General features: G+C 40.6%; 1 protein-coding gene across 7 annotated transcripts in view; it reads left to right on the forward strand.

Annotated features, from left to right (window-relative positions):
• NBAS (NBAS subunit of NRZ tethering complex) overlaps positions 1–27,093 on the forward strand; it is a 330,504-nt gene that overhangs the window by 269,406 nt on the left and 34,005 nt on the right. For all 7 annotated transcript variants that reach the window (XM_055540893.1, XM_055540896.1, XM_055540894.1 and 4 more), the window contains 3 exons: positions 932–1,134; positions 3,382–3,471; positions 18,328–18,523. In XM_055540893.1, the coding sequence (XP_055396868.1) occupies positions 932–1,134; positions 3,382–3,471; positions 18,328–18,523 (489 nt within the window). The remainder of the gene's footprint in view (positions 1–931; positions 1,135–3,381; positions 3,472–18,327; positions 18,524–27,093) is intronic.

Here is a 27,093-nt window from a genome sequence, read left to right on the forward strand (position 1 = left end):
AGTGTGGAATGGGGGAATGTGGTGGGGAAAGCATAACTTTGGATTCTAATCCCAAGCTCCATTAATGGCGACTGTGTGACTTGTGGACATGTTGCGTAACACCTTTGGTTTTCAGCTTCTTTTCTGATAAAGTGGAGCTAATTAGAGCTCCTTGTGGGATAGTTGAAAGAAAAGTGAAAGTGAAAGTTGCTTAGTCACGTCTGACTCTTTGCGACCCGACTATACAGTCCATGGAATTCTCCAGGTAAGAATACTGGAGTGGGTAGCCCTTCCCTCCTCCAGGGGATCTTTCCAACTCAGGGATCAAACCCAGGTCTCCTGCATCGCAGGTGGATTCTTAACCAGCTGAGCCACAAGGGAAACCTAAGAATACTGGAGTGGGTAGCCTATCCCTTTTCCCTGGATCTTCCTGACCCAGGAATCAAACCGGGGTCTCCTGCGTTGCCGGCAGATTCTTTAGCAACTGAGCTATCAGGATAATTATAAACATTAAATTATATAACATATACAATACCTGGGTTTACATAGTTGATACTTAATAGATTTTAACTGTTATGTGTTTATAGCACAATAATAATAATAGAGAAATTTAATGAGCATTACTTTGTGCCTGACATTGTGCTAAAGGACTGATTTTTGTATTATTGAATGTTTACAACACCCTCTATTCACAAGAACTGATTGTCCTCATTCTCATTTTATAGACACTGGAAATTTGAGATCACAGTGGCTTACTACTTAGTACACAGTAAAGCAAGGTTTACAGTCAAGTCTTGGTAGCTCTGGAGACCAAGCTCTTAACATCCCCTCTGTGTTCCTCCGTGTGGTGTTTGTGGTTGTAGTATATTTGGTTTGAGAGTCTTCTGAGTATAGTTCACTCTGTTCATGTAATTTCTAGTTCATAGTTACATGTTGAATTCCATGTTTTCAGGAAACGCTGCAGAAATACGGTTACCTCTATGATCTGTCTCGGTCAGAAAAAGAGAAAGTTTACAATCAAGCCGTGGCCATGTGTTTAGATGGTCAGCCTCTAAGAATGATTCAGCAGCTGCTGGAGGTGGCTGTGGGCCCTCTTGACATCTCGCCCAAGGACATTGTGCAGAGTGCAGTAACAAAAATCGTCTCTGCATTGAGGTAAGCCATAAAACAGTCATCAAGGAAAACCTGAGCTGATATTTTGCCAGTAAAGTGCTTGTTTCACAGTTGTTATGAAGATAAAATATTGTGTACATAGGAGCATTGTATAACCATGAAGTACTTTATAAAAGTAAGTGATTATGATTAGACTTCTCAGTCTCTTTGTCTTAAAATATCTTGAGAGTGGAGAACCATGAAAATGCTCCATCATTGGTCCTGTATGTAACACATTTCTAATTTCTCGGTTGACCCTCTCCCTCACTCAGATAATTCTTGAAATAAGGGACAAAGGCCAATGTGGCCAGTGAAGCAGGTCCCTTCATGTCAGACCTGTCATGTAATTTTAGTATGGATTTTCAGAGCTTGTCTTTTCAGCAGTGGAAAACCAATTCCCAGAAGTTTCTTTTGAAGTGTACAAGGCAAGGTTAAGCACATACTGAAGAAGTTAGACACCTGTTAAGTATATTAGGATGTTATTTACCTGCAATTAATGGCATAAAGCCGACAATTGAGAAATTCTAGCTTCCTGTCAATAGGCTGGTATCTTTGTAGGAAAGCTTCCAGGGGATTAGGAAAGAGGGGAAAGTTAAGCTAAGAAAATAATGAGGCATCAAGTGCTTTTTGTGAATAATGCAATTAGCCTAAAAGATTTAGTTGTGTTTAATTTATTCTTCTTTTAAGCATTCTTTGCGATTCCGTGTTGCTCTTGAGGAACTTTTTGATTAAAAGCGTGTCAGTTTTCAGCAGCTGCACTGAAATCAAATGAGTCTTTATCAGTTTAATTACCCAGCTTCATCCAGTTTTCACCTTAATGCTCTGAGGTATCTGGTAATTTTCTGTATAAGGAGAGAAATAACGTAGTGTAACATTTTTTAGAAATCACAAATGTGAAATGAATAAACCTTTATTACATAATGAACTTACTATGTTTTGGTGGTGCTTGTGGTTATTAGAGCCACTTTCCACTTTCAAGTGATAACAGATAATTGTTTGCCATCTCTATCTTTTCGATTCTCCTCTGTCCATGGGTTCTGCAGGCAAGAGTCCTGGAATGGGTAGCCATTCCCTTCTCCAGGAGTTCTTCCCAACCCAGGAATCAAACTCAGGTCTCCTGCGTTGCAGGCAGATTTTTACCGTCTGAGCTACCAGGGGAGCTTTTTGATTTTTGTTACCTTGTATTATTACTTCGAGTTCATATGACTCTCACAAAAACAAAAGTTTGAAAAATTAGTGCTTTGAAGAGAATTTAGTTTCATTTAAAAAATTGTATGTTTTCACATAATTAAAATTTGACATGATATTTTTACATTTATAAAATTCTGACATAAATTATACTCCTCTTTTCTCCCGTGTGCCCAGTTCTAGCACTGAAGATTTCATTCTGGTCTAATAAATGTTATAGTTGGTGCACAGAAGACTTTCAATAAAAATGGATTAAATCTTTCAGTAGTGGGAGAAAGGGAACTTTAGTTCATCTGCCTTTTTTCTAAGGAAAGTAAATGGCTATTGACGAGGTCTATGACATTTACCTTTTGGAAGGTTAGTGAATTTAGTAAGCTTAATATGACAAAGGTATGAACATACTGAATCCAGCAGTTGGTTTAAATCATATAACTTAAATTATTCAGAAGACTCATCTAAAACTTCTCTTCCCTCTGCTGCATTTTCAAAATTCCGTAGAATTCCATGCACACACATCTGTAGCATGGACATCATAGTAGGGCCCGTCTCAGGGGTGTTGGATTATTAAATGGCAGGATGTATGTGAAGCACATAACACTGCCTGGTGCCTTGTAAGGGCCATGTGAATATTAATATTGTGGGGAAAAGGCCAACTGGAGGATTTAGAGTATATATATTTAATGCTTAAAATAGCTCATATTTTTAATGCCCATTGGGTATTTCTTTGAATTTTTGAATAACAGAATGAAAATAGATTTTCTTTCTCTTTTTCCTTTTTATTTTTTAAACTTCATTTGTTTTGCTACTCTTTTGGTAGGAAACAAGCCTCTGTTAGATTGTGAGCTCCTCAGGGCAGAGACGGCTTCCTCTCCACATCCTCAGGACACACGCAGCACAGGACCTGGTACTTGGCGGGCTGCAGATGCTATGAGCGGCTGTGAGCTCATGGTGTATGCTCTGCTGAGATCCAGCTGGGTTTATCTGAGTGTCAGTGCCCTGCTGGTTCCTGAGCTTGAGCCATCCGTCCTGAATCCCTTCCTCTCTCTGTCTCTCCCTTCACAGTGGATGCAGTGCTGACCTTGGGGGGCCGGTGGACCCGCTCCACATCCTAGAAGGAGTTGTTGCCGCGGTCCATGCCAGTGTGGACGAAAGGTAAGGCTGGAGCGGTTTGCAGGTCTCACTTAATGGCGTTCCTTAGAGTCTTAGAATTACCTCTCAATATCTGTGGTTATGAGGCTTCCACCTCTAAGCGTCTTTTCTAGGTGGCTCTGAAGAAAGAGCTGAGAACTTTCTGGAGATTTGTTCTCTTAGTCCATCAGCTCCAACAGGACCATCTGCTTCTCAGGCCTTAGAGAGCATGGTCTCTTCTCACTCCTTTCAAAAGCGGCCAAGGAGGAGACACCGCGCTGAGCATCTTAGGAGAGGAGGGGTTCATATCTCCAGGGGGTTTACTCTACTGATTAAGTATGGGCATTCCTAGAGTTTATATGTTGTATTTTGAAAAGCTTTGTGTATGTGAGATCTGTCTTGTCTGAGGATTAAGAGTGTACCGGCTTTGTAAGCCTAAGAGGTGTGTGTCTCCAATCCAGTTTGAGAAAGAATTTTTCACCCAGGTGTGTGTGTGTGCTGTCGCTTCAGTCCTGTCCGACTGTTTGCAACCCTACTGACTTTAGCCCACCGGGCTCCTCTATCCATGGGATTTTCCAAGCAAGAATACTGGAGTGGGTTGCCATACCCTCCTCCAGGGGATCTTCCCAACCCAGGATCGAACCCACGCCTCGTATGTTTCCTGCATTGGCAGGCGAGTTCTTTACCACTATTGCCACGTGGGAACCCTGTTCAGCTGTTCGTAGTAGGAATAACAGTAGCAGCAGCTGAATGACAAGAATATATTTCCCGGAGTTTATGGAGATCTTTCCTGTGTCTTATATCCATGGCAACCCTGTAAGGCTTTACCCCAATTTTCTTTTTTAATGGAAAATATGATATAATAATGATGAAGCATATTTGAGAAACCGCCTCATAGTTCATTCAATGATATTGTTGTTTTTATTTGCGTATTACCTCCCAGTTATTGTTCAGGTACGGATATATTTTTACATAATTTCAATCAAAATGTATGAACACTTCTATATTCTGTTTTAGTTACTTGCTGTTAGAACTCTTTCCATCTATCTTTGTGGATTTAGTGGTTATGATTTTTGACACCTGTGTGTATTGTTGCCGTTTGCAGATAAGGGGGAGAGAGGAATTGACTTGCCCAGAGTCAGAGGCCTGGGAAACACAGCCAGGACTCCAGTCTGCCCCTGCAGCATAATTGACTGCTCAATGGCCTTCGAGCATGTCTGCATGCATAGCTTTGTGCCCATGGTTTGAGTGAAGGGACACAGGGTAAACCATGTGGGTGGGCTGGACCACAGGGCACGCAGGGCCCTCCACACACTCTGCCATTTGCTCGGCACAGTTTTTCTAAACTCCTTTGCTTATGGGTCTTTAAATGGTAAGGAAGCCACAGCCGTGGCTCACACGGGCCTCTTATTTTAGAGACAAATGCCATCGCTCTGCATGTTCACTGTATGTCACATTCCGTTCTCAGTTCCAGTTCTGGGTAAGAAGTAACCTCCAGTCCGGAGGAGCTCAGAGTCTTGCAGGGAGACCAGGTTTCTCAGGGCCCTGGTTACCATGCAGTAGCATAGTCAGTGCTGTGCAGAAAGCAAGGTGAAGGGAGTGGCTTATTCTGTCCCAGGGAAGTCAGAGCAGGACCCACAAGGGACAGCACTGGACCTGGTCTGTGACATCTGAGTCTGTGATAAGGATGATGGAGGTGGATGATGGTGGTCCAGGCTGAGGACAAGCCTAAACAAGGCAGATGCAGCAGAGAGCAGCGCGGACAGAAATGCTGTGTGTCACTTTCTAGACAGGCCATTGAGCTATTGCCATCCCAGTCGCAGTCCATCAGTCAGTTCTCAGCTTGCTGCTCCCCTCTGTGTTGCTCTCAAGTACCCCAACCCGGACCCTGGCCTCACATGATGGAAGGGATCTTAACAGATACTGCCCGAAGCCCCTTCCAAGGGGAATCCCTCAATCTGGTCCCACAGGGGACATCTCGAAAAAATTAGGAGGCAGTGTTTTTCTTAGTGAATTTCCAGCCAGATAAATAGATATATGTATACAGGATATACAGAAGAATACAACTCGAGTCTCTTGAATACAAGACAATTTTCTTTTTAAGCTTCGATTTCCAAAGAGGAAGACATTGGGGAATGGAGAGTCAGAACAAGATCTTACTTTGCATCCCAGAGACACAAAATAACAGAGGGTCCTTAACAACAACAAAAACAAATTTCAGTGAAAAAAATTTTTTTTCACTTAGGAAAGAAAAAGAAGAAAGACAAAGTCCTAACTTTTATGCCTGGCAAGTGCTTTGTGAATGTGGACAGTTAAACCTGATACTCTTGGCTTCAGTTCGCCTCCCCAAGAGCTTGCGGGCAAGAGTCACAGAGGGGAGTCCCAGAAGGGAGTCACTCTCTTTTCTAGGTTGTTCCCAGGGGGGTCTTCAGAGCAACCTGGGGATTTAAGCTCTTTTCAAGTTAAGGCTCTGGAAATAGCAGATACAAGCTACTATATATAAAATAGGTAAACAACAAGGACCTACTGAAGCACAGGAAAATGTATTCAATATCTTATAATAAATCACAATGGAAAAGAATATATATGTGTATATTTATACATACATATATATGTGTGTGCATATATTTATTGGGCTTCTCTGATGGCTCAGCGGTAAAGAATATGCTTGCAATGCAGGATATGCAGGTACAATCCCTGGGTCAGGAAGATCTCCAGAGAAGGAAATGGCAACACACTCCAGTATTCTTGCCAGTCAAAAAGGTGGCTTGAAACTCAATATTCAAAAAACTAAGATGCATGACATCTAGTCCCATCACTTTATGGCAAATAGATGGGGAAACAGTGGAAACAGTGACAGACTTTGTTTTCTTGTGCTCCAAAATCACTGCAGATGGAGAAAGCAGTCTTGGAATTAAAAAATGCTTCTCCTTGGGGAAAAAGCTATGACAAATCTAGACAGTGTATTAAAAAGCAAAGACATCACTTTGCTGACAAAAGTCCATATAGTCAAAGCTATGGTTTTTCCAGGAGTCATGTATGGATGTGAGAGTTGGACCATAAAGAAGGCTGAGCACTGAAAAATTGGTGCTTACAAATTGTGGTGTTGGGGAAGACTGTTGAGAGTCCCCTGGAAGGCAAGGAGGTCAAACGAGTCAATTCTGAAGGAAATCATCCTTGAATATTCATTGGAAGGACTGATGCTGAAGCTGAAACTCCAGTGTCTTAGCCACCTGATGCAAAGAGCCAACTCATTGGAAAAGACTCTGATGCTGGGAAAGATTGAAGGCAAAAGGGAAAAAAGGACAGCAGAGGATGAGTTAGTTAGATAGCATCACCAGCTCAATGGACATGAATTTGAGCAAACTCCAAGAGATAGTGAAGGATAGCGAAGACTGGCATGCTTCATTCCAAGGGCTCGTAGAGTGGGACACGACTCAGTGACTGAAACAAATAATAATTCAGAAAAGTCAGATATAACTTAGCCACTGAACACAACACACATATGAAGGCAAGGCGCAGAAAAGGAAATAATGCCAAGGCACAGAGAAGGAGGTGGAGGAGGTGAGAAAAACAGAGAAAAATAATGGCATAAGATCTCACAAAGGTCAGTCTCGGACTCAGGGACACTTGGGAGCTGGTTGGAAATGCAGAATTTTGGGCCCTACCCACACCAGCCAAGTAAAATCTGTATTTTAATAAGATCCCTGGGCAATTCCTAAGCACATTGGTGTTTGAGAAGCACTCCCTTAACTGTCCATTGCAGGCTGTTTAATATCAGAAGAAAACGAGATACTGTGAGAGAAATTCACAACCTGTCCTTACCTGGGCAACCCAGACAAACTACAGAGCCTGTCTGACTGTCATTTCCTAATCTGAAAAATGGAGATGGTGATACTAATGACAGACCAAGTAACGAGAAATGCAAAAGTGTCTTTATTATTTTTTTAATTGAAATATAGTTGATTTATAATGCTGTGTTAGTTTCAGGTGTACAGCAAAGTGATTCACACACACACACACACACACATACACACACAGTTGTTGTTGTTCAGTTGCTAACTTGTGTCCAAGTCTTGACGACCTCATGGCCTGCAGCATACCAGGCTCCTCTGTCCTCTGCTATGTCCCAGAATGTGCTCAAATTCATGTCTACTGAGTCAGTGACACTATCTAATCATCTAATTCTCTACCTACCCCTTCCTCTTTTGCCTTCAGTCTTTCCCAGCATCAGGGTCTTTTCCAGTGAGTCTGTTCTTCCCATCAAGTAACCAAAATATTGGAGCTTCAGCATCAGTCCTTCCAGTGAATATCCAGGGTTGAATTCCTTTAGGATTGACTGTTTTGATCTACTTGCCATGCAGGGGACTGTCAACAGTCTTTTTCTGCACCGTAATTCAAAAGTATCAATTCTCCAGCACTCAGCCATTATTGTGATCCAACTCTCACATCTAAACGTGACTACTGGAAAAACCATAGCTTTGACTATATGGACTTTTGTTGGCAAAGTGATGTCTCTGCTTTTAATACGCTGTCTAAATTTGTCATAGCTTTTCTTTCAAGGAGCAAGTGTCTTTTAATTTCATGGCTACAGTCAACATCTTCAGTGATTTTGGAGTCCAAGGAAAGAAAATCTGTCACTGCTACCACTTTTTCCTCTTCTCTTTACCATAAAGTGATGGGACTGGATGCCATGATCTTAGTTTTTTGAATGTTGAGTTTTAAGCCAGCTTTTTCACTCTTCTCTTTGACCTTCCTCAAGAGGCTCTTTAGTTCCTCTTTACTTTCTGCCATAAGGGTGATATCATCTGCATATCTGAGGTTATTGATGTTTCTTCTGGCAATCAATGTTTCTTTATTCCAGCTTGAGCTTCATCCAGCCCAGCATTTTGCATGATGTACTCTGAATATAAGTTAAATAAGCAGGGTGATAATATACAGCCTTGACGTACTCCTTTCCGGATTTGGAACCAGTCTGTTGTTTCATGTCTGGTTCTAACTGTTGCTTCTTGACCTGCATGCAGGTTTCTCAGGAGGCAGGTCAGGTGGTCTGGTATTCCCATCTCTTTCAGAATTTTCCACAGTTTGTTGTGATGCACACAGTCAAAGGCTTTAGCGTAGTCAGTGAAGCAGAAGTAGATGTTTTTCTGGAATTCTCTTGCTTTTTGGGCAATCCAGCGGATGTTGGCAATTTGATCTCTGATTCCTCTGACTTTTCTAAATCCAACTTGTACATCTGGAAGTTCTCGGTTCATATACTGTTGAAGCCTAGCTTGAAGGATTTTGAGTATTACCTTGCTAGCATGTGAAATGAGTGCAGTTGTTTGGTAGTTTGAACATTCTTTGGCAAAGCCCTTCTTTGGGGCTGAAATGAAAATTCCAGTTCTGTGGCTACTGCTGAGTTTTCCAAATTTGCTGTCATATTGAGTACAGCAGTTTATCAGCATCATTTTTGTATTTGAAGTAGCTCAGCTGGAATTTCATCACCTCCATTAACTTTGTAGTAATGCTTCATAAGGCCCCCTTGACTTCACACTCCAGGGTGTCTGGCTCTAGGTGAGTGACTACACATCATGGTTATCTGGGCCTTCATATTATTAAAAAATTTCCTGACAAATAACTCACAAGCATAAACCAGTACATTGTGTGTGTGCTCAGTTGCTCATTTATGTCCAACTCTGCAACCCCATGGATTGTGAGATTATCCTGGCAAGAACACTGTAGTGGGTTGCCCTTTCCTCCTCCAGAGGATCTTCCCAACCCAGGGATCGAACCCACATCTCTGGTGGCTCCTGCATTGGCAGGAAGATCCTTTACCACCTAGCCACCTGGGACGCCTGAACCAGTATATTGCTGCTACTGCTAAGTCACTTCAGTCGTGTCCGACGCTGTGCGACCCCATAGACGGCAGCCCACCAGGCTCCCCCATCCCTGGGATTCTCCAGGCAAGAACACTAGAGTGGGTTGCCATTTACTTCTCCAATGCATGAAAGTGAAAAGTGAAAGGGAAGTCGCTTAGTCGTGTCCGACCCTCAGCGACCCCACGGACTGCAGCCTTCCAGGCTCCTCCATCCATGGGATTTTCCAGGCAAGAGTACTGGAGTGGGGTGCCATTGCCTTCTCCAACCAGTATATTAGTGACTCTCAAATGGATATACAGAAATAAATCCACTCAGAAAACAGATAATTAATGAGGAATTCCTCTGTGCACCATTCAAAAAGGAAGAAAGATTTCCTTCAAAGCTAGTGAGTATTTTATTAGTCTTTGTTTGCTTAAATTGCTGCTTAATCACAGTACCCGCTTTAGATGTCTTAAAGTTTGATGTATATTGAGCAATGTCAGATCATTCAGACATCACTAAGCTCTTCCATGTTGCTTAGGGACTTCACATTATTTTTCAAGCACACAAAAGACCATAAAAAGCAAAAGCAAAAGAAAGAAACCCACTGGCACAAATCGAATCTGATTTCTTCTCGCTCTTCATGCTCCAGGAGGCAAAGTGAATCACCAGATGCTCTCCAAGCACCCACAGTGTATGAGGCCTCCAATCTGTAATATGAACCATGGTCACCAACAAGGAGGGTGGATCCAGTCTACCACTACAGTGGTTCTCCAGGCCACCTAAGGCCATATTTATGACTTCACAGCTGCCATTTCTACCTCGTTCCAGTGAGATGTGCCCATGCTTCTATTGATGAATGAACCTCAAGAAGATATTGTGATTGGCATACATTTGAGAGCAGCCCCAAAGATGCTGTTAGTATATTTATTTATCAAAAGGCAAGGTTTGACACAGAGCCCTGGTTTGAATTCTCTTGAGTCATACATGAAATTAAAAGACTCTTGCTCCTGTAAGAAGAGCTATGACCAACCTAGACAGCATATTAAAAAGCAGAGACATTACTTTGCCAACAAAGGTCTGGCTAGTCAAAGCTATGGTTTTTCCAGTGGTCATGTTTGGATGTGAGAGTTGGACTATAAAGAAAGCTGAGCGCCGAAGAATTGATGCTTTTGAACTGTGGTGTTGGAGAAGACTCTTGGGAGTCCCTTGGACTGCAAGGAGATCCAACCAGTCCATCCTAAAGGAAATCAGTCCTGAATATTCATTGGAGGAACTAATGCTGAAGCTCCAATTCCTTGGCCACCTGATGCAAAGAACTGACTCATTTGAAAAGACCCTGATGCTAGAAAGATTGAAGGCGGCAGGAGAAAGGGACGACAGAGGATGAGATAGTTGGATGGCATTACCGACTCGACGGACATGAGTTTGAGTCAAATCTAGGAGTTGGTGATGGACAGGGAAGGTTGGAGTTCTGCCATCCATGGGGTTGCAGAATAGGACACGACTGAGTGACTGAACTGAACTGAGTTGATTATACAGCAAATTCCCATTAGCTTTCTATTTTACATATGGTAGTGTAAAGGTTTCCATGTTACTCTCTCCATTCATCCCACCCTCTCCTTCCTCCCCCACTCCCGTGTCCATCAGTCTGTTCTGTATGTCTGTGTCTCTGTTAGAAAGAAAGTGGAGTCGCTCAGTCGTGTCCGATTCTTTGCGACTCCATGGACTGTAGCCTACAAGGCTCCTCTGTCCATGGGATTTTCCAGGCAAGAGTACTGGAGTGGGCTGCCATTTCCTTCTCCAGGGGATCTTCCCAACCCAGGGATCGAACCCGGGTCTCCCGCGTTGTAGATGGACACTTTACCGTCTGAGCCATGTCTCTGTTGCTGCCCTGCAAATAGGTTCATGAGTACCATTTTTCTAGAGGTTCAGGAGGGAGGGGACATATGTTTACCTATGACTGATTCATGATGAGGTATGGCAAAAACCAACACAGTTTTGTAAAGGAATTATCCTTCAATTAAAAATGAATTTATAAAAGATTTGAGGTTGGAATTGTGTGCACACCACAGTTACTGCCTTTGCAGCAATCTTTCCTTCACTGTAACTTGATTATGATAATCATTTGAAAAAAAGCCACACTTTTTACACTACCGCAATGGCATTAGCACACGATGCATTCAGTTGTTTTGGGTTCCGCCCTGTTCTTTGCCAGGAGCCCCAGTTGTTTCCGGGGAGCTGATGCATGGAGGACATTGTCCTGGGACAGGTCCAGCTCTGTGTGTAGTGAGGAAAGTGTACACAGTGTGTGGATCAATCCCTTAACTGAGTTGAGACCTTCCTAGAATATAAGTGTTTATGTCTCTCACTGTTCACTCACTCACATTTACTTGCTGCCCCACCCCACCCTCCTGTCCTGTCTCTCCTTCTCTCTCAGTTTACATATCAGTTCTCAAACTCATTTCCTACTGACACCAGGCAGGGAATGAAAATGAATAAGGTGGACTGGGCTTCAGGGCAGGCGGGAGGTGGTGGAGTCGGAGAGGAACTTGAGAGCTCAAGAGGCCTTATCTAAGGCAGGCAGCTTCCACTGAGCCCTCATCTTCCAGTGTTGAAAGAAGCGCTAAGTTGTTCAGAGTAGATCATAAGAGATCTCATCACAAGGAAAGAAATCTTCGTGTTTTTTTTTTCTTTTTTTTTTGGTATCTATATGAGATGATAGATTATCAGTAAACTTGCTAAGGTAGTCTTCACAATATATGTAAGTCAAACCACTATGCTGTAATCCTTATACTTAGTGCTGCGTATCAATTATAATCTCAGGAAAATGAGAGAAAAGAAGACCTTCATTGTGTAAAATTTAAAAATTTTGACACATTGGTATGTACTATACATATCAATACAAAAATTTGGCTGCTGGCTTATGCCTTCAGTATAGAAGATTAGGCAAAGTGAACTGCTCCCTTCAGGCATTCCAAATCTATGACATTTATGTCTACAGGAAATCATAAAGGTTTATGTTTCTCTTGTTTGAATACAGTCTTTGCTTCCCCCATTCTTAAATATAAGAAGAATTTGTGTAGTGCATCATGACATATAAAGTGCTTTTCATATTTACTGTCTGTTTTAATGTACCATCACCATTTAAGTTCAAGGTTAGGTTATCTTCATATGTTTATGCCACGCAAAATCTTCAAGCTCTTTTACAAAGGGTCATCTTACTAATATTCTCAAAATCTGTCTTTTCTCTTTGATTCAATAATTGCCTTTGTTTCATTGGCATTTCTCTTCCATTCCTTTGTAGTTTTGTGAATATCTTCTCATGCTACTTTACACAATAGAACATAACGTTCGCAAATTAATCATTCACTGAACCTATTTTGGTTGCCATTGTTGCTGCTGCTGTTCTTTTCTGTTAATAGAACATCTTGTATATTTCAGTACACTCCTTACCTTTTGGGCCAGAAGGGATTGTATGAATGTGTGTGTGTTTCCTTTAGTAGTTATTTTTTTAAAAAATAGCATACTAAATTACCCTGTGTAGTATAACTTCTCTCCTGTCCCCAAAATCCTCATGACAGGGAAAGAGGTAGAAGCAAATGTCTATGTATTTGCAATGAAACTAGGAGAGATTTTTCTCTGTTACTTATTTTATATCTTCTTAAAATCATTTGTATAACTTTTATAATAAGGTAAAAGTGTTTTGAAATCATGTTCTCTTTTTATTCCTAAGCTCATTAAACCCTCCTCTTGCTTTCATAAACGACTATAAAACTGGAATCATTTTCCTTCCCATTCTCTTTCTTTTTACATTATAAAAGTTGTAATTGGTTATTTTCTCCCCACCTGCTTGTCTTGAAAAATTTCAAACCCACAGAAAAGTTGCAAAGATTGAAAAATAATGACTATATTCTCTTCCCCTTGATTCACCAACTGTTAACATTTTATCACAAGTCTTACATTCTGTTTTTCTCTCTCTGCCTCTGTATATGTGTGTGTGTATTTGTACCATTTCAAGGGTGACTACAAATTTTAAAAACTCACATTTTATTTAAAATTTAGACTATTTTGCAGCTAAAATCTTTAGGAGATAGTATCTAGTTGATGTCCTGGACAGCTTTTCTTACAGAGCTGCCCTTTGGTTCTGTGTAGTCTCATTGAGCACAAATATTTGCAGTATATGGGCTTCCCAGCTGACACAGTGGTAAAGAATCTATCTGCAGTGCAGGAGATGCAAGAGACATGGGTTCAATCCTTGACTTGGGAAGACTCCCTGGAGTAGAAATGGCAACCCACTCCAGTATTCTTGCCTGGAAAATTCCATGGATAGAGGAACCTGGAGTGCTAAAGTCCACAGGATCACCAAGTTGGACACGACTGAGCTACTGATTGCATGCACATGCGTGCACATACCCACACACACATATTCACAGTATATAGCCAAGGTCATCTAGAACATGGTACTTCAAGAACATAATATTTCTGTTTTAGGAATGAGTTCTCATAATTTCATTATATATTTGAACTATCAACCAAAATTTAGAGCAGTTTTCTCCAAAATGTCCAGTGCTATCAACTGAACTGAACTTACCAAACAGTAAGTTCTTAGGTAAAAGGAATCTAACTCAATTTAATGACTTGGAAAATGCTATGATAATAATCTATGTCATATATTGCCACCGTGTTCTGGAATTTACCTCCATTTGGTTCCATAGTATTGCATAGTCATTGATAAGGCGGTAAGATAGTCCAGGTTCAAATACTGACTGTACTACTTACTATGTGGGGGCTTCTCTGGCAGCTCAGTGATAAAAGAATCCACCTACCAATGCAGGAGCTGCAGGTTCAATCCTTGGGTCTGGAAAATCCCCTGGAGAAGGAATGGCAACCCATTTCAGTATTCTTACTGGGAAATCCCATGATCAGAGGAGTATGACCAGCTGCAGTCCATAGTGTCAAAAAGGAGTCGGACATGAATTAATGACTAAAAAACAACAACTTACTATGTGACCATGAACAAGTTATGAAACCTTTCTGTGGTTGTCCCTTCATCTGCCAACTGGAGATGAGAACAGAATACATGAAAAAAAAAAATAGTGATGATAAAGTGATGTAACTCATGGCATACAATAAGCTTTCATATTGTCATTAGCAGTTTTCATTCCTGTTCACCACATGCAGATCTTGTGTGATTTTTGTAACTTCCATCTGGTCTTCACGACTCCAGCTTCTTCCCGTTCTAGCCCATCCTGCCTGCCCCTCCACTTGGCCCTTGGGTGACAGGGTCAAAATACCAGCTTCTTCTTATGTGAAATTGGCTTGGACTCAAGGCCAAAAATGTGTTTTAGTCTTCTTTTCTCCCAAGTTAAACTTAATTTGAACCCTGCAGGCTTCACCAAAAGGGCCTGAGCATGGCCCAGTCTGTACACCTCTGTAAGCACTAACGTGATCACGGTACTTCACTGCTCAGAGACCCTCTGTCATTCCCATTCCACACCAATTAAGACCAGAGTCCTCAGTAATCATCATTGCCACTAACTGAACTTCTTAGTTACGTGCCAGATAATATATTTTCTGCTGTATTATTTCATTTTGTATATTTAATTCTCAAACCACTCCGTTGAGTAAAGGGTTATTATCCATCTGTAATTTACAAATAAGAAACTGAGGCTCAGCACCATGAAGCAACTTCTTGGTCAGCATAGCACTGTTGGGAAGCAGTCATTTTGGGCACTGAGTCTGGGCTGACGCCTGCAAAGCCTGTCCTTTCAAAGTATGAAGCTGCACCACCTTTTCAGCCTGTGTGTGAGCTCTGGTTATCCAGGTCAGGAGACCTGTCTTCCCTCTGTGCTCTCCTCTGATTTACCCCCAGACATCTGTGCTGTTATTGCTCCCTGAACATGTTGTGTCCTTTGAAATCTTTGTCTGTTTTTTTTTTCTCGCTGTTCTCTTTACCTGGATTATGTTTCCCCCCTTTTCCATTCATGTACCTTCCAATTGTCCTTTATGGTCCTGTTCAGAGGCCACGTCCTCTGCGAAGCCTTCACTGATTCTACCCACTTTTCTTCCCCAAAAGTTGTTCCAATTTATATTATATTAGTAATTTGTAGAACAGTCATTTGTGACGTCTTTCTGTTTCCTTGTATTATTATTTCTTTTAAGGACCAGATCATACAGTTTTTCATCCCTGAACATCAGGTACTTTGATGATGCTGATAATAAAATGATGATGATTATTTGGACAATGGTTGTTTGTTCATTAAATCCCTCCTTTGTGTCACATACAGTGCTGGGTGCTTCGTATGCATTGTCTTGGTTTCACAGACTCCGAGAGACACACTTTCAGGATCTTTGTCTACTTAACTATAAAGTGGGAATGAGGACATTCATAATTTTTTATTGAGAGTTGTTAGGAAAGGATGGAGCCAGGATTCACAGGTCTGTCAAATTCCAAAATGATACTCTTTTCCACCACACAGTGCTGTCTGCTTTGCACATAGTAGATAGTCAGGAAATACTGGTGGCATTCTTTTGCACCCCCGGCTTTGCCTTTTCTGGTACGTGTTAAGAAGGACACTCAAAGGCAAAACTAACAAATATCTTTGTACATGTAGGAAATGCTTAAGCCAGTTTGTCCATTGCATTTTGTAATGTATTTTAATCCAATGTACAAATAACCAACTTTGTTTTTTAGCTTAAATTGCCATAAAATTATATTGGCAAGTATATTATAGAATGCACACTGAGAGAAATAGTCAGTGGTATTATAGAATTTTCTTCTTCTCAGAAGTTTTTAAAAAATTTCCTGTGGTCTTGTTAGTTCATGGAATTTGGAGCTTGCTGTAGATGATTTATTGCTGAAAGCCTCATAAGGATTTGGTTATTATAAAATCTATATAATTCAGTGCTTTTCCATGGATCTCTAGGGTCTTGTGGGAGTGAGGCTTCTATGTGAGCGACCTCTCAAGAGTCATTGGTAATAATTCATCGACATCATCATCAAAGAAGTTGTTTTCCTGAGATGGTCCATTTGGGGATTATAAGCAAAGAGCTTCTAGTACTGGATAGAAAGTTGTTCACATGTCCCCACCTTCTCTGAATCCTTTTAAACTTACTAGTTTTTTAATAACCATTCATTTATATTTTATCTTTAGGGTAGTATAAAATTTGATGCTCTAACCCCTTACTGGGGCTTCCCTCATAGCTCAGTCGGCCAAGAATCTGCCTGCAATGCAGGAGACCTGGGTTTTATTCCTGGGTCAAGAAGATCTCCTGGAGAAGGCAGTGGCACCCCACTCCAGTACTCTTGCCTGGAAAATCCCATGGACAGAAGAGACTGGTAGGCTGCAGTCCATGGGGTCGCTAAGAGTCGGACACGACTGAGCGACTTCACTTTGACTTTTCACTTTCATGCATTGGAGAAGGAAATGGCAACCCACTCCAGTGTTCTTGCCTGGAGAATCCCAGGGACGGTGAAGCCTGGTGGGCTGCCGTCTATGGGGTTGCACAGAGTCGGACACGACTGAAGCGACTTAGCAGCAGCAGCGGGAAGATCTCCTGGAGAAGGAAATGGCAATCCACTCCAGTATTCTTGCCTAGAGAATCCTATAGACAGAGGAACAACCTAGCAGACTACAGTCCATGGGGTCGCAAGAGTTGGACATGACTTAGTGACTAAACCACCACTAACTCCTTATTGAAACACAGAAAAATAGTAGAAAAGAACATAGACTTTGGAGTCAAATTGTACCACTATAGATGTTTGTGGGCATATGCTGTCACTTCCATGAAGCCTACTTCCTTATCTATAAAAATGGAATTTACATGTTTAACATGAGGGCTATAGTTAACAATATAATGTATATTTGAAAGTTACTAAGAGAGTCAATCTTAAAAGTTACCATCTTAAGGAAAAAAATTATATCTATATCAAGTTATGGATGTTAACTGAGCTTATTGTAATTATTTTGCAGTATATATACATATGAAATCATTCTGTACTACACCTGAAACTAATACAATGTTTTATATATACACACACACACACACACACACACACACACGTCAGTTATGTCAATAAAACGGGAAAATTTTTAAATAAAATGGTATTTATAATATTTACTTTGCATAGTTACTGTCAACTAGTAGTATTTAATATAAAATTACTGAATGATACCCATCAGTATCATTAGTAGAAATAGGTCATACTTCTTTTTTTTCCTTTGAATTCAAGGTTTTAACTAGTTGGTGGGATAAGCCATCCGTGAAAATTGTATTACAAAAGTTATTTTGTTTGCCAAGACTAAAATAATGATATTTCAATCAAAAAAAATTTTTTTTTCCAAATGCTTTAAGTGGTTATCCAAGACTCTGGCTAGCACCTTTCCATGTGAACTATTATCAGTTAAGACAGTTATCACTCTAAAGCAGTGCTCAAATGAAAACTGGGGAATTCTTAATTTCCCCCATTGAATTAGTTGTCAATTCACTTCAATAAAAAGAAAGTCTTTTAAGCCTTGGGTACTGGATGGGCACTGGGCATACTTCTACACAGAATTTTACAATAAGCTGTACTTCTTAATGGCTTCCCTGATAACTCAGTTGGTAAAGAATCTGCCTGCAACGCAGGAGACCCCGGTTCGATTCCTGGGTTGGGAAGATCCGCTGGAGAAGGGATAGGCCACCCACTCCAGCATTCGGACCTGGAGAATTCCATGGAGAGTATAGGCCATGAGGTCGCAGAGTCGGACACAGTTGAGCTTTGCTTAAGAAATGAAGCATCTAAGAACATATTGATTATTTTTTCTCTGCTCTATGTAACTCATTTTAATATGATGCTGTTTAAAAATCACATGCATTTTACATCGTTTTTAAATACTTAATATGGTTTGCTTTAAGCCATGTCAAATCTACATTTTTCCTCTCAGTAGGAAAAAAAATAAACCCAACAAAGTGTCTAGATCCATCACCACGTTTGATTACTGGAATTAGAAACCACTGGGTCTTTTTCTTTTTCAATGTAACCCTTGTTTTGCAGAGAAGAGCTGGTGTCCTCCGAGGACCTGCTGGAGTGGCTGCGGCCTTTCTGTGCCAACGACGCCTGGCCCGTGCGGCCCCGCATCCATGTGCTGCAGATTCTGGGACAGTCGTTTCACCTGACTGAGGAGGATGGCAAGCTCCTCGTGTTCTTCAGAACGGAGGCCATCCTCAAAGCCACCTGGCCCCAGAGACAGGTGAGGGTGCATCTGATGGTCATGTCCTGATTCTTTTAAACCCCCTTCAAGTGAATAATCAGCTTGTTAATGCAGTCTTCCCCTTGTGTTCATCAGTACAGCTATGTAGCAGTTAAATATGTGCAACACAGTTTGTTTTTACTTCTCCATGTTTGAATATACAGAGTAGATGATGCCTCAGTCACCTGACATGTATATATAATTTTTCTCTTCATAGGATACAGTCAGGGTTTTTCATAGTATCAGTTAATTAGGGCAGCTCGCCCTTTCCCTGGAGAGATACAGATCTAAGTGGTAATGCAGTATGCAGTTTGCTGCTGCTGCTGCTAAGTCGCTTCAGTCGTGTTCAACTCTATGCGACGCCATAGACGGCAGCCCACCAGGCTCCCCCGTCCCTGGGATTCTCCAGGCAAGAACACTGGAGTGGGTTGCCATTTCCTTCTCCAACGCATGAAAGTGAAAAGTGAAAGTGAAAGTGAAGTCGCTCAGTTGTGTCCGACCCTCAGCGACCCCATGAACTGCAGCCTACCAGGCTCCCCTGTCCATGGGATTTTCCAGGCAAGAGTACTGGAGTGGGGTGCCATTGCCTTCTCCGAGAGTGCCCCTGGGAACCCCCAAGCCATGGCTGGTATCTGAAGTCAGGGCAGTCTTAACCAATGAACGTGAAGTCGCTCAGTCGTGTCCGACTCTTTGCGACTCCACGGACTATAGCCTATCAGGCTCCTCTGTCCATGGGATTTTCCAGGCAATAGTACTGGAGTGGAATGCCAGTGTGCAGTTTAGCTCATTCATTTTGTCCTGCTCTGCCCAGGCACTCAAATGCCCTCTCTCCTATATGTAGACAGACACAATGTAGCAGAGACATAAGATCTTGGTTTCTTCATTTCATCGTGCAAGGCTCACTCAGTCCATCACCTCTCTGGATCCTTCCCTGACGGTTTCAAATTTAACTGAACTTTGAACTCCACACATTTAATCTATTATTATTATTATTATTATTACTACTTCTGCTACTTAAAGTTTTGTCTTCCCGCTACCTGAAAACTCAGAAACCCTGGCGAATATACTTAACATTTTTCAAAGCCCTCTAAGAATGCTGTGCATACATTCAGAGCTTAAATGCTTGTTGACTAAGTGAAAATGCTAATTCCTAAATCAAAGAAATACGGTGGCTGTTGAATTTTGGCTTAGATTCTAAACTGATGCATCCTGAAGATACTGGATCTAAGAGTCAGCACTTAATCAAGTGCTATAGCTTGCAGACTATAGGCCAGTAAAAGTTAGAAAGTAAGACTTGCTTTCTAATCTTCAAAAGAGCTTCCTGGAAGTCTGACTCCAACCCACTTTACCTTCTCATTTTAAAACTTTGCCTTATAATTTCTGTTAGTATCCTTATTTCACTTAAAGAACAATGAACCTCCTTTTTTAAAAAAAAGAACCAAAAATTAAAAATATTTCAAGACTCATCTCAGGACATCTCCTGAATTACCTTCTACATTCTTATTTCCCTCTGTGAGAGAAATAGGTAAATACTATCTATTCTTCAAAGTTAGAGAATTTGAGCTTCAAAAAAGATGGATTTATTGAATATTCTCTAATCCTGCCACATTGCTGAAACAGTATATTAAAGCCACTAATATCTGAATGATACTCTGAAGCATCATGACCATATCAAATTATTTAGTCTTAACATTTTGCTTTGAATTGCATTAAGAGACCACTAACAGGCTTTCTCAAGAGCAGGCTGTGAGCAGAAGTGCACTGGGCTGCGACAGACCCTGCAGGCCCCTGGCACAGTGGACGTTAGGAGTGTGTGTGTTTTCAGCAGACCCGAAGGTTCTCGTGGCATTCCTGAGGTTAAGCAACAAACTAGGTCACCTTATTTTCACCAAGTGGAACCTTAGGTTCCGTCTCATCCTGAAACAAGTGAATGCTCTTACTTTTATGCATTTTTCTGACAGACCCTCCATTTTTCAAGTTCTCACCCTTTTTTCAGTTTTCTCTTCCTTGATGGCTGGAGCCTGGCAGGTCAATGAAGCCTGTTTCTCTCGAGCCTCACTTCATGTCACATCAGATCCATGCGCCAGAAATATTATGAAACAGGGTGGAAACCAGGAAAGGGAGAAAATGCCCATTTCATCTATCATGTTGAAACATTAGAACATGCACTCTAATTTGGCTCTAAACACTTCAGAAATCATATAAGTATACCCACTGCTTTTATGCTTTCCTCAATGTTCCAGTTATATTCATAGAACAAGTTGTAACTTTTATATGACTTGGTCTCCACCCTCCCTCTACCATTGTTTCCAGTCTCAGAGAAGATTCTTACACTGTGAGCCTTGGCTGCTTGTGTGTGAAATGGAGCCTTGAACCAGAGGAGACAGAGGATGCCTTGCTCACCTCTGTCATTTCTTTGACATGTGTTAAACTGTTGTTTTCGTCCCCATGTCCCAAACACCTAGAAGACCCCAAACTGTTGTTTGCATGGGCTCTCGTTTTCTTAATTTCTCCCTATCTCCGTCTCCATTCTCAAAGGCAATATTAAGGAGAGAGATGGATTCTTACAGAGCAAAGATAAGAACAGATAATGACACTGCAACGTTCAGTTACCAGAAACTGTGGGACTGCCACCTTCACCGTGGCTGGTAATCCTCTTAGGCAGACTTTGCGTACATCAAAGAGGGGCTTAATATTTAATTATCCTCGAGGTGCCCAAAGTAGTGGCCCCACAAATCAACGTGTTGCCAGGAAACCAGCCAGCTCCTGCAAAATTCAGTACACAGTCTGTAGCCTGCTACCTCATGGTTCTCAGAGAGACAGCGATTTCTACTTTTCTAATGATTAGTTAACAGAATTAAAAATTCAGAGGCCCTCAATTTTCAACAGCATGAGAGGCCTTCCTTTCCACCCCAGAAATGTGCCCCAGCGTGGAGGGCAACAGGGAGGCAGGAAGAGGGGAGGGAGAAGCTTAACAGGGGGAGGGGGAGAATGGACTGTGTTAATTCTTTTGGTACAAATTGTCTGAGTTTTTCAGGTTTTGTAATTTTCTAGTTAACTGGTGCATGAAAAATATGGGTCAAAATACTGATGTTTCCTTAAAAAATTCCATATCCCATCACCTCAATTTTTTTTCTGGTTTTATGTAAAAAAAAAAAAAAATTCACCTAAAAAAAGAACATTGTAAAATTTCAGTCTGAATTTGTGGTTGTAAGTAATCAACAGAAAAATGAGTTTAAGACAATTTTCAACCTCATTACAAATTCATGTATACATGGAAGGACATATTAGTCCTTCTGGTCAGAGGCCAATTTGGTGACATTTGCTGAAACAAACAAAATACTCATTTTTTTGTCAGAACTCAGACAAAGATCAATAGGAAGAGTTATGTGTGCAAAGGTTTATTTAGTTCCATACAAAAGATTTACTGTAACCTTAAGTGTGTTCAAAGCTAGGACTCATTGTCATAAATAATTCTCTTAATCAAACATAGGCTATTACTTGATGTTAAAAATATGTATTCACATAAGTGTATCTCTAAGAGGCGTGAAATCACAATCCTAGAACTAGAAGACATGTTTGAAAGCACCCTTGTTCAAGAGACATATTTTAAAGAGAAGGATGTCCAGAAATGAAGAAGTCACGTCCTCAGATTTTAGCATAAACATCCGGTCACAACCTATTTTGTGAGATTTTTTTTTTTTTTTCTCTTCTAATCACTTACCACTATCTGCTAACTTCCTCCTGCTTATCTGCCTATTATGTGATGTGTTTTTTTCTTCCATTAGAATACAAATTCCATGAGAACAGGGAACCTACAGACAGTAAATATTTGTTGAATTAATGAATATTAAATCTTAAAAGCCCTGTCCAAGGTCACCTTTAAAGTGGCAAGGCCGGGAATCCTGACATTCAGTCCAATGTTCTTGTCATGAATGATGATTAGACCATGCTGCTGCACCCTTATATGCAAATAAAATGATCTGCTTGGAATAATGGAAGTGTTTCCTTGCAGAGTGGCCTGGTGCTTTTAGATTGAAACTATTTTGTATTAATTTGCCATATTTTGCTGACAGTGATTTCTGATCAACCAGTTGCTTCTCATGTGGAAGCAAACAAATCCTAAGCATGTCTGTCCAAGATATGAGTGAGAGATCGATGTGCCCTTTTCCCTAAAATGACTAAAGTTGAGCAAGCATCTGTGTTACTGGGTTCTGCAGATGTTTGGAGACCTTGAGAAGGTCCCTCCTTACGAATAATGGGTTCTTCCTCTTAATTTCATCCTCTGGGCACTGGCATCCTTGGGGAAGAAGAAGGGACTGTGGAATGTCTCCTAAAGTGCACGTCACTGCATCTCAGCTTTAAAACGACCTTGGAAAGTAGTTACCAATTGTTCTGGTTTAGATGAAATCACGTGACTTAGAAGATGAGGTCACATGGCCTACCCAGCTTGTGAGCAATAGATCCTTGTGATCCAGAGGCCTATTTACTGCTCTTCTTCCTATTTGCCGGGGGATACATTGAGCAGTAACATTTGTGTTGTCCTTTGTTGTTACTGTGTTGTCCCTTTCTCTTCCCACAGTCACTCTATGTGGATAGAATGTGATTAGATGTGAAGAATCAGGAGTTTGATTCAGAGCACAGAAAGCATTGCTTCATCTTTTTAGCATTTTTCACTCTCTTAGTACACTGCATTGTGTATGTTAACTGCTGCTAGCTAAAATTCTGAAAAATGCCATGACTACTAACTATTGTTTGAACCAAACATCATGTGAAATATTCATTGGAGAGTCTCCAAACATAGATTGTGCACCATTCACTGTGCTATGCTCTGGAGATAGAGAGACAAAGCAAGTAGTATGAAAAACATTTAGGCTTTTCACCGTGTAGACCTGCTTTCCAGTCCCAGCTTCATCATTCAGTAGCTCTGTGAAACAGTTACTGACCCTCTTACAACCTCAGTTTCCTCATGTGTAAAATGGGAATAATAGATAAATGTTGTGGGAGTTAAATGAATCATTCATGCAGAGCTCCTACTCCAGTCCAGGTAGATAGATCCTGTTGGTGTGAGGGCTCCAGTCTGGTGGAGAACGTAGATTTGTAAACAAAGCTAATACCCTAAGTGCACGGGTGCTGTGATGGAAGTCTGCACAGTGGGTGGGGCTTGGGAGGGCAGGTCGCTGTTCAGTCTGGGGGCAGGAAGACTGCTCTAAGGAGAGGATTCTTGACCTGAACTCGGCACAGCTGGGTGTATGGTCTGGAGGCAAGAGGTGCGTACTCAGTGACTGCTTGGGTACAGAAGTGAGACACGAGCCCGGTGCCCCTCCAATTTCTGCTGAAGTTACCAGGGAGGAAATGATGCTCTGTAATTAGCTGGGAAACACAGGAGAAATCCTGTGAATTATGGAGCAAGAAAATTATGGAGAACTTATAGAGAAAGATCCCAAGTTCAGGGCTATGTCAGTAGTATGTTTTAATTCTCAACAGCACTTTCTTTTCTGGGGTGGGGGTGAAATAGGGCATCCTGTTTATCCTGTCACACAGGCACACTGTCCTCATAGCCTTGTGTGGGTCTGAGTTCACCAGCAGCCACCTCCTGGGAAGTAGACTTGAGTTTAGTAATCACCACTGGACGGGATGGCTTTGATTCCATCTCAAGGCCTTCTCCTGGGGTCAGCTCCGGTCCCAGTTGGCCTAATTTGTAGTGGGACAGTTTACAGCCAAGTGTCCTTTGCTTAGAGGTGTGATGGCCTGAGTGGTTGTGCTCCTAATGGGTTTTGCCTCTGTTGTCTCTTCATCCTTCCAGTGAGTTAGAAGGAAAAATGGAGGGAAAAGGCAGGAAAATACAAGTGTTTGAATACTGGAGAGTGGTAGGGATATGAGGTCGCTGGACATAACTTCTGTTATTTTTTTTTGACTTTTCATTGACTTACTGAAAAAATTATGTAAATTTTACAAAAAATTTTACATACTTTTCATGCAGCTTCACTAAATATTACCATCTCAAATGACCACGGCTAACACTGATGCAGTACCTTGTTGAATTTACACGTCATTCAGATTTTGTCAGCTGTCCCACTTGGTCCACATCCCGTGCAGGTCACACATTGCATCTAATGCCATGTCTCCTTACTGTCCTGTAATCTAAAACAGTTTCTCATTCTTTTCTTCCCCCTTTTATGGCCTTGACATTTTTAAAAACACTAGACAATTATTTTGTGAAAGGTCACTAAATTTGACTTTGTCTGAGTTTTGTTCATGTATGCAAGTTGTGCATTTTTGGTGAGAGTACCACAGAAGTGACGTTGGCTCCTTGCCAGTACATTATCTTGGGAGACCCACGGTACTTATGTGTTCTTTTACCAGTAGTGTTCATTTGCATCACTTGATTGAGGTGGTGTCAGCCATGTTTCTTCTCTGTGAAATTATCTTTTTCCCTTTGGGATTAATAAATGTCTTGTGGTGAGGTACTTTGAGATTGTGTAAACACTTTCTCATCACATTTTTACCAGTTAATTTTGGCAGACATTGATGATTATTGCCTGAGTTAATGATCACTGTGGTATTCCCCAAATGGTATTTTTTTTATCATTTGTTCTTCCCTTATATTATTTATTCATTTATTTATTTATATCACTACTCAAGGATTCTCATTTTGTCTTATGGTTGTAATCTATTACTATCACTGTTTTCATTTTTTTGCTCCAGTTATCTCAGATTTAGCCACTGGGAACCTTTCAAGTTTCCTCCTGGATCATTTTCACTTGTGCCCATTCCATCACTTTTTGTACACAAATGTTTGAAACCCTCTTACACTTTGCCTACTCACATCCAGATTAAATCACTGACTTTTTTTTTTTTTTTTTTAATAAAGAATGGTATTTAGAAGCCGAGACTGGAGTACTAGGTATAGTGATGGATTTGGTGGTATATATAGCTTTTAGATGCTCTAAGGGGACAGAGCACAGGTAAGTCTATGTCTCTTTTTATATCTATTTGTATTCACTTTTAAGACCATGAATTTGTGTTGATACTTCCAGTGCCAGTCCAGTTTATTCTAGTCTTTTCTTTTTCCCTATTTATAAACTCCTTTCTCCGTCAGTGAGAAGCTTGACTCTCCTTATCCATAGTGCATTTATTTGTTTAATCCCAGGAACAGATAAAGTAGTAATGGAAATTCCAAGCAACTTACTAGATAGAATATTTGTGTAGAGCTCTTTTTGTGTTTAGCCTTAGAGTTAAAAGTACTTAATCTTTTTTCAAGATTTTGTCTCTCTCTTTCTCTTTTTCACATACACACACCACCTCCAGTGTGATTAGTTATTCACTTATAGTACTGATAGATTAATTTTATTTGTTTCTATGGTTGTCCCCGTTCTTATTTATTTCAAATATGGATGTACTTTTTGAATATGTGAAACATTTACATGGAATGTGAGAGGTCATTCTTTGGAATTTGGTGTTTTTTTTCTTTTTCACTTATGGTATTTTGAAGTTTAGACATTCCCAACCTATAATTATACTGAATATACCAGTTTTATTCTTGTTCTTTTTGTTTTAGAGGATATATGGGCATTCTACGTATAGAATATCTAGGAGCCCACATAACTCAGCGGCCGCCATTTTCTTCTTCTTTGCGTAACTCTCTGCATAGTTTCTAGCTGTAAAAAATAGATGCAAGATAAAAGCTCTGAATGTTCTAGCAGAAATCTGTTTTTACTTAAGTTGAGAAGATGCTTATGTGCTGTCAGTTTTCATGTTTTATAGGGATGTTTGTGAATTGACCATTAGGCTTTGTATGTGTATTTTATCACTGAAACCTCATAATAACCCTTTGATGGAGGTTTTATTATAATTCCATTCAACGCATGAGCAAATAAGCACAGAGTAGTTAAGGAGTCTTTGCAGTATCTTTGCTAAAACATAGCAGAATGATGTGTTATTATTCTTTTTTATGTATTAGGTGTTCACTATTATGAACTACCAATACTGTTGCCACCATAATAGCTCTGTGTTAACTCAGTGTTAGATACCTATTCAGGTGTGTGTGTCTCTATATATGTTGTCCTGTATTATGTTATATATTATGTTATATTATTCTCAAAATACCCTGATAGGTTAGGTATTATTACCTTATTTTTACAAATGAAAACACCAAGGCTTGGTGGGATATTTCCACCTGATCACAGAGCTATTAAGAGACAGGGCGAGTATTCCATCTGAGTCTAGTGATAGACTACAGCGAAAGCATATCTGGCTCCATGAATTAGTCTATTACTACTTTATCAACTTTCACTAAAAAACAAAGTCTGGCCTTAAACATTTCACTTGTATAGCAGTTCTTTAAAGTAAGCGTGTACTTCTAGAGGCTCATATTGGAGTGATTGATTATTTGTCCTAAAGAAAAAGTTTATAAGGCAAAATCTTTCTTATTATTTTAAAACAAAGTATTTCCCCCTTCATATGTCTCATTTGAAAGATGTTGTCGTTAAGCATTATATTTAGCACCTGAAAATGTGCATTATTATGTATTGAGGTTACAGCAGCACTCACTTACGGAGCGGGACCAC

The sequence above is a fragment of the Bubalus kerabau genome, chromosome 11 (assembly GCF_029407905.1).
Source record: "Bubalus kerabau isolate K-KA32 ecotype Philippines breed swamp buffalo chromosome 11, PCC_UOA_SB_1v2, whole genome shotgun sequence".
NCBI classification, from domain to species: domain Eukaryota; kingdom Metazoa; phylum Chordata; class Mammalia; order Artiodactyla; family Bovidae; genus Bubalus; species Bubalus kerabau.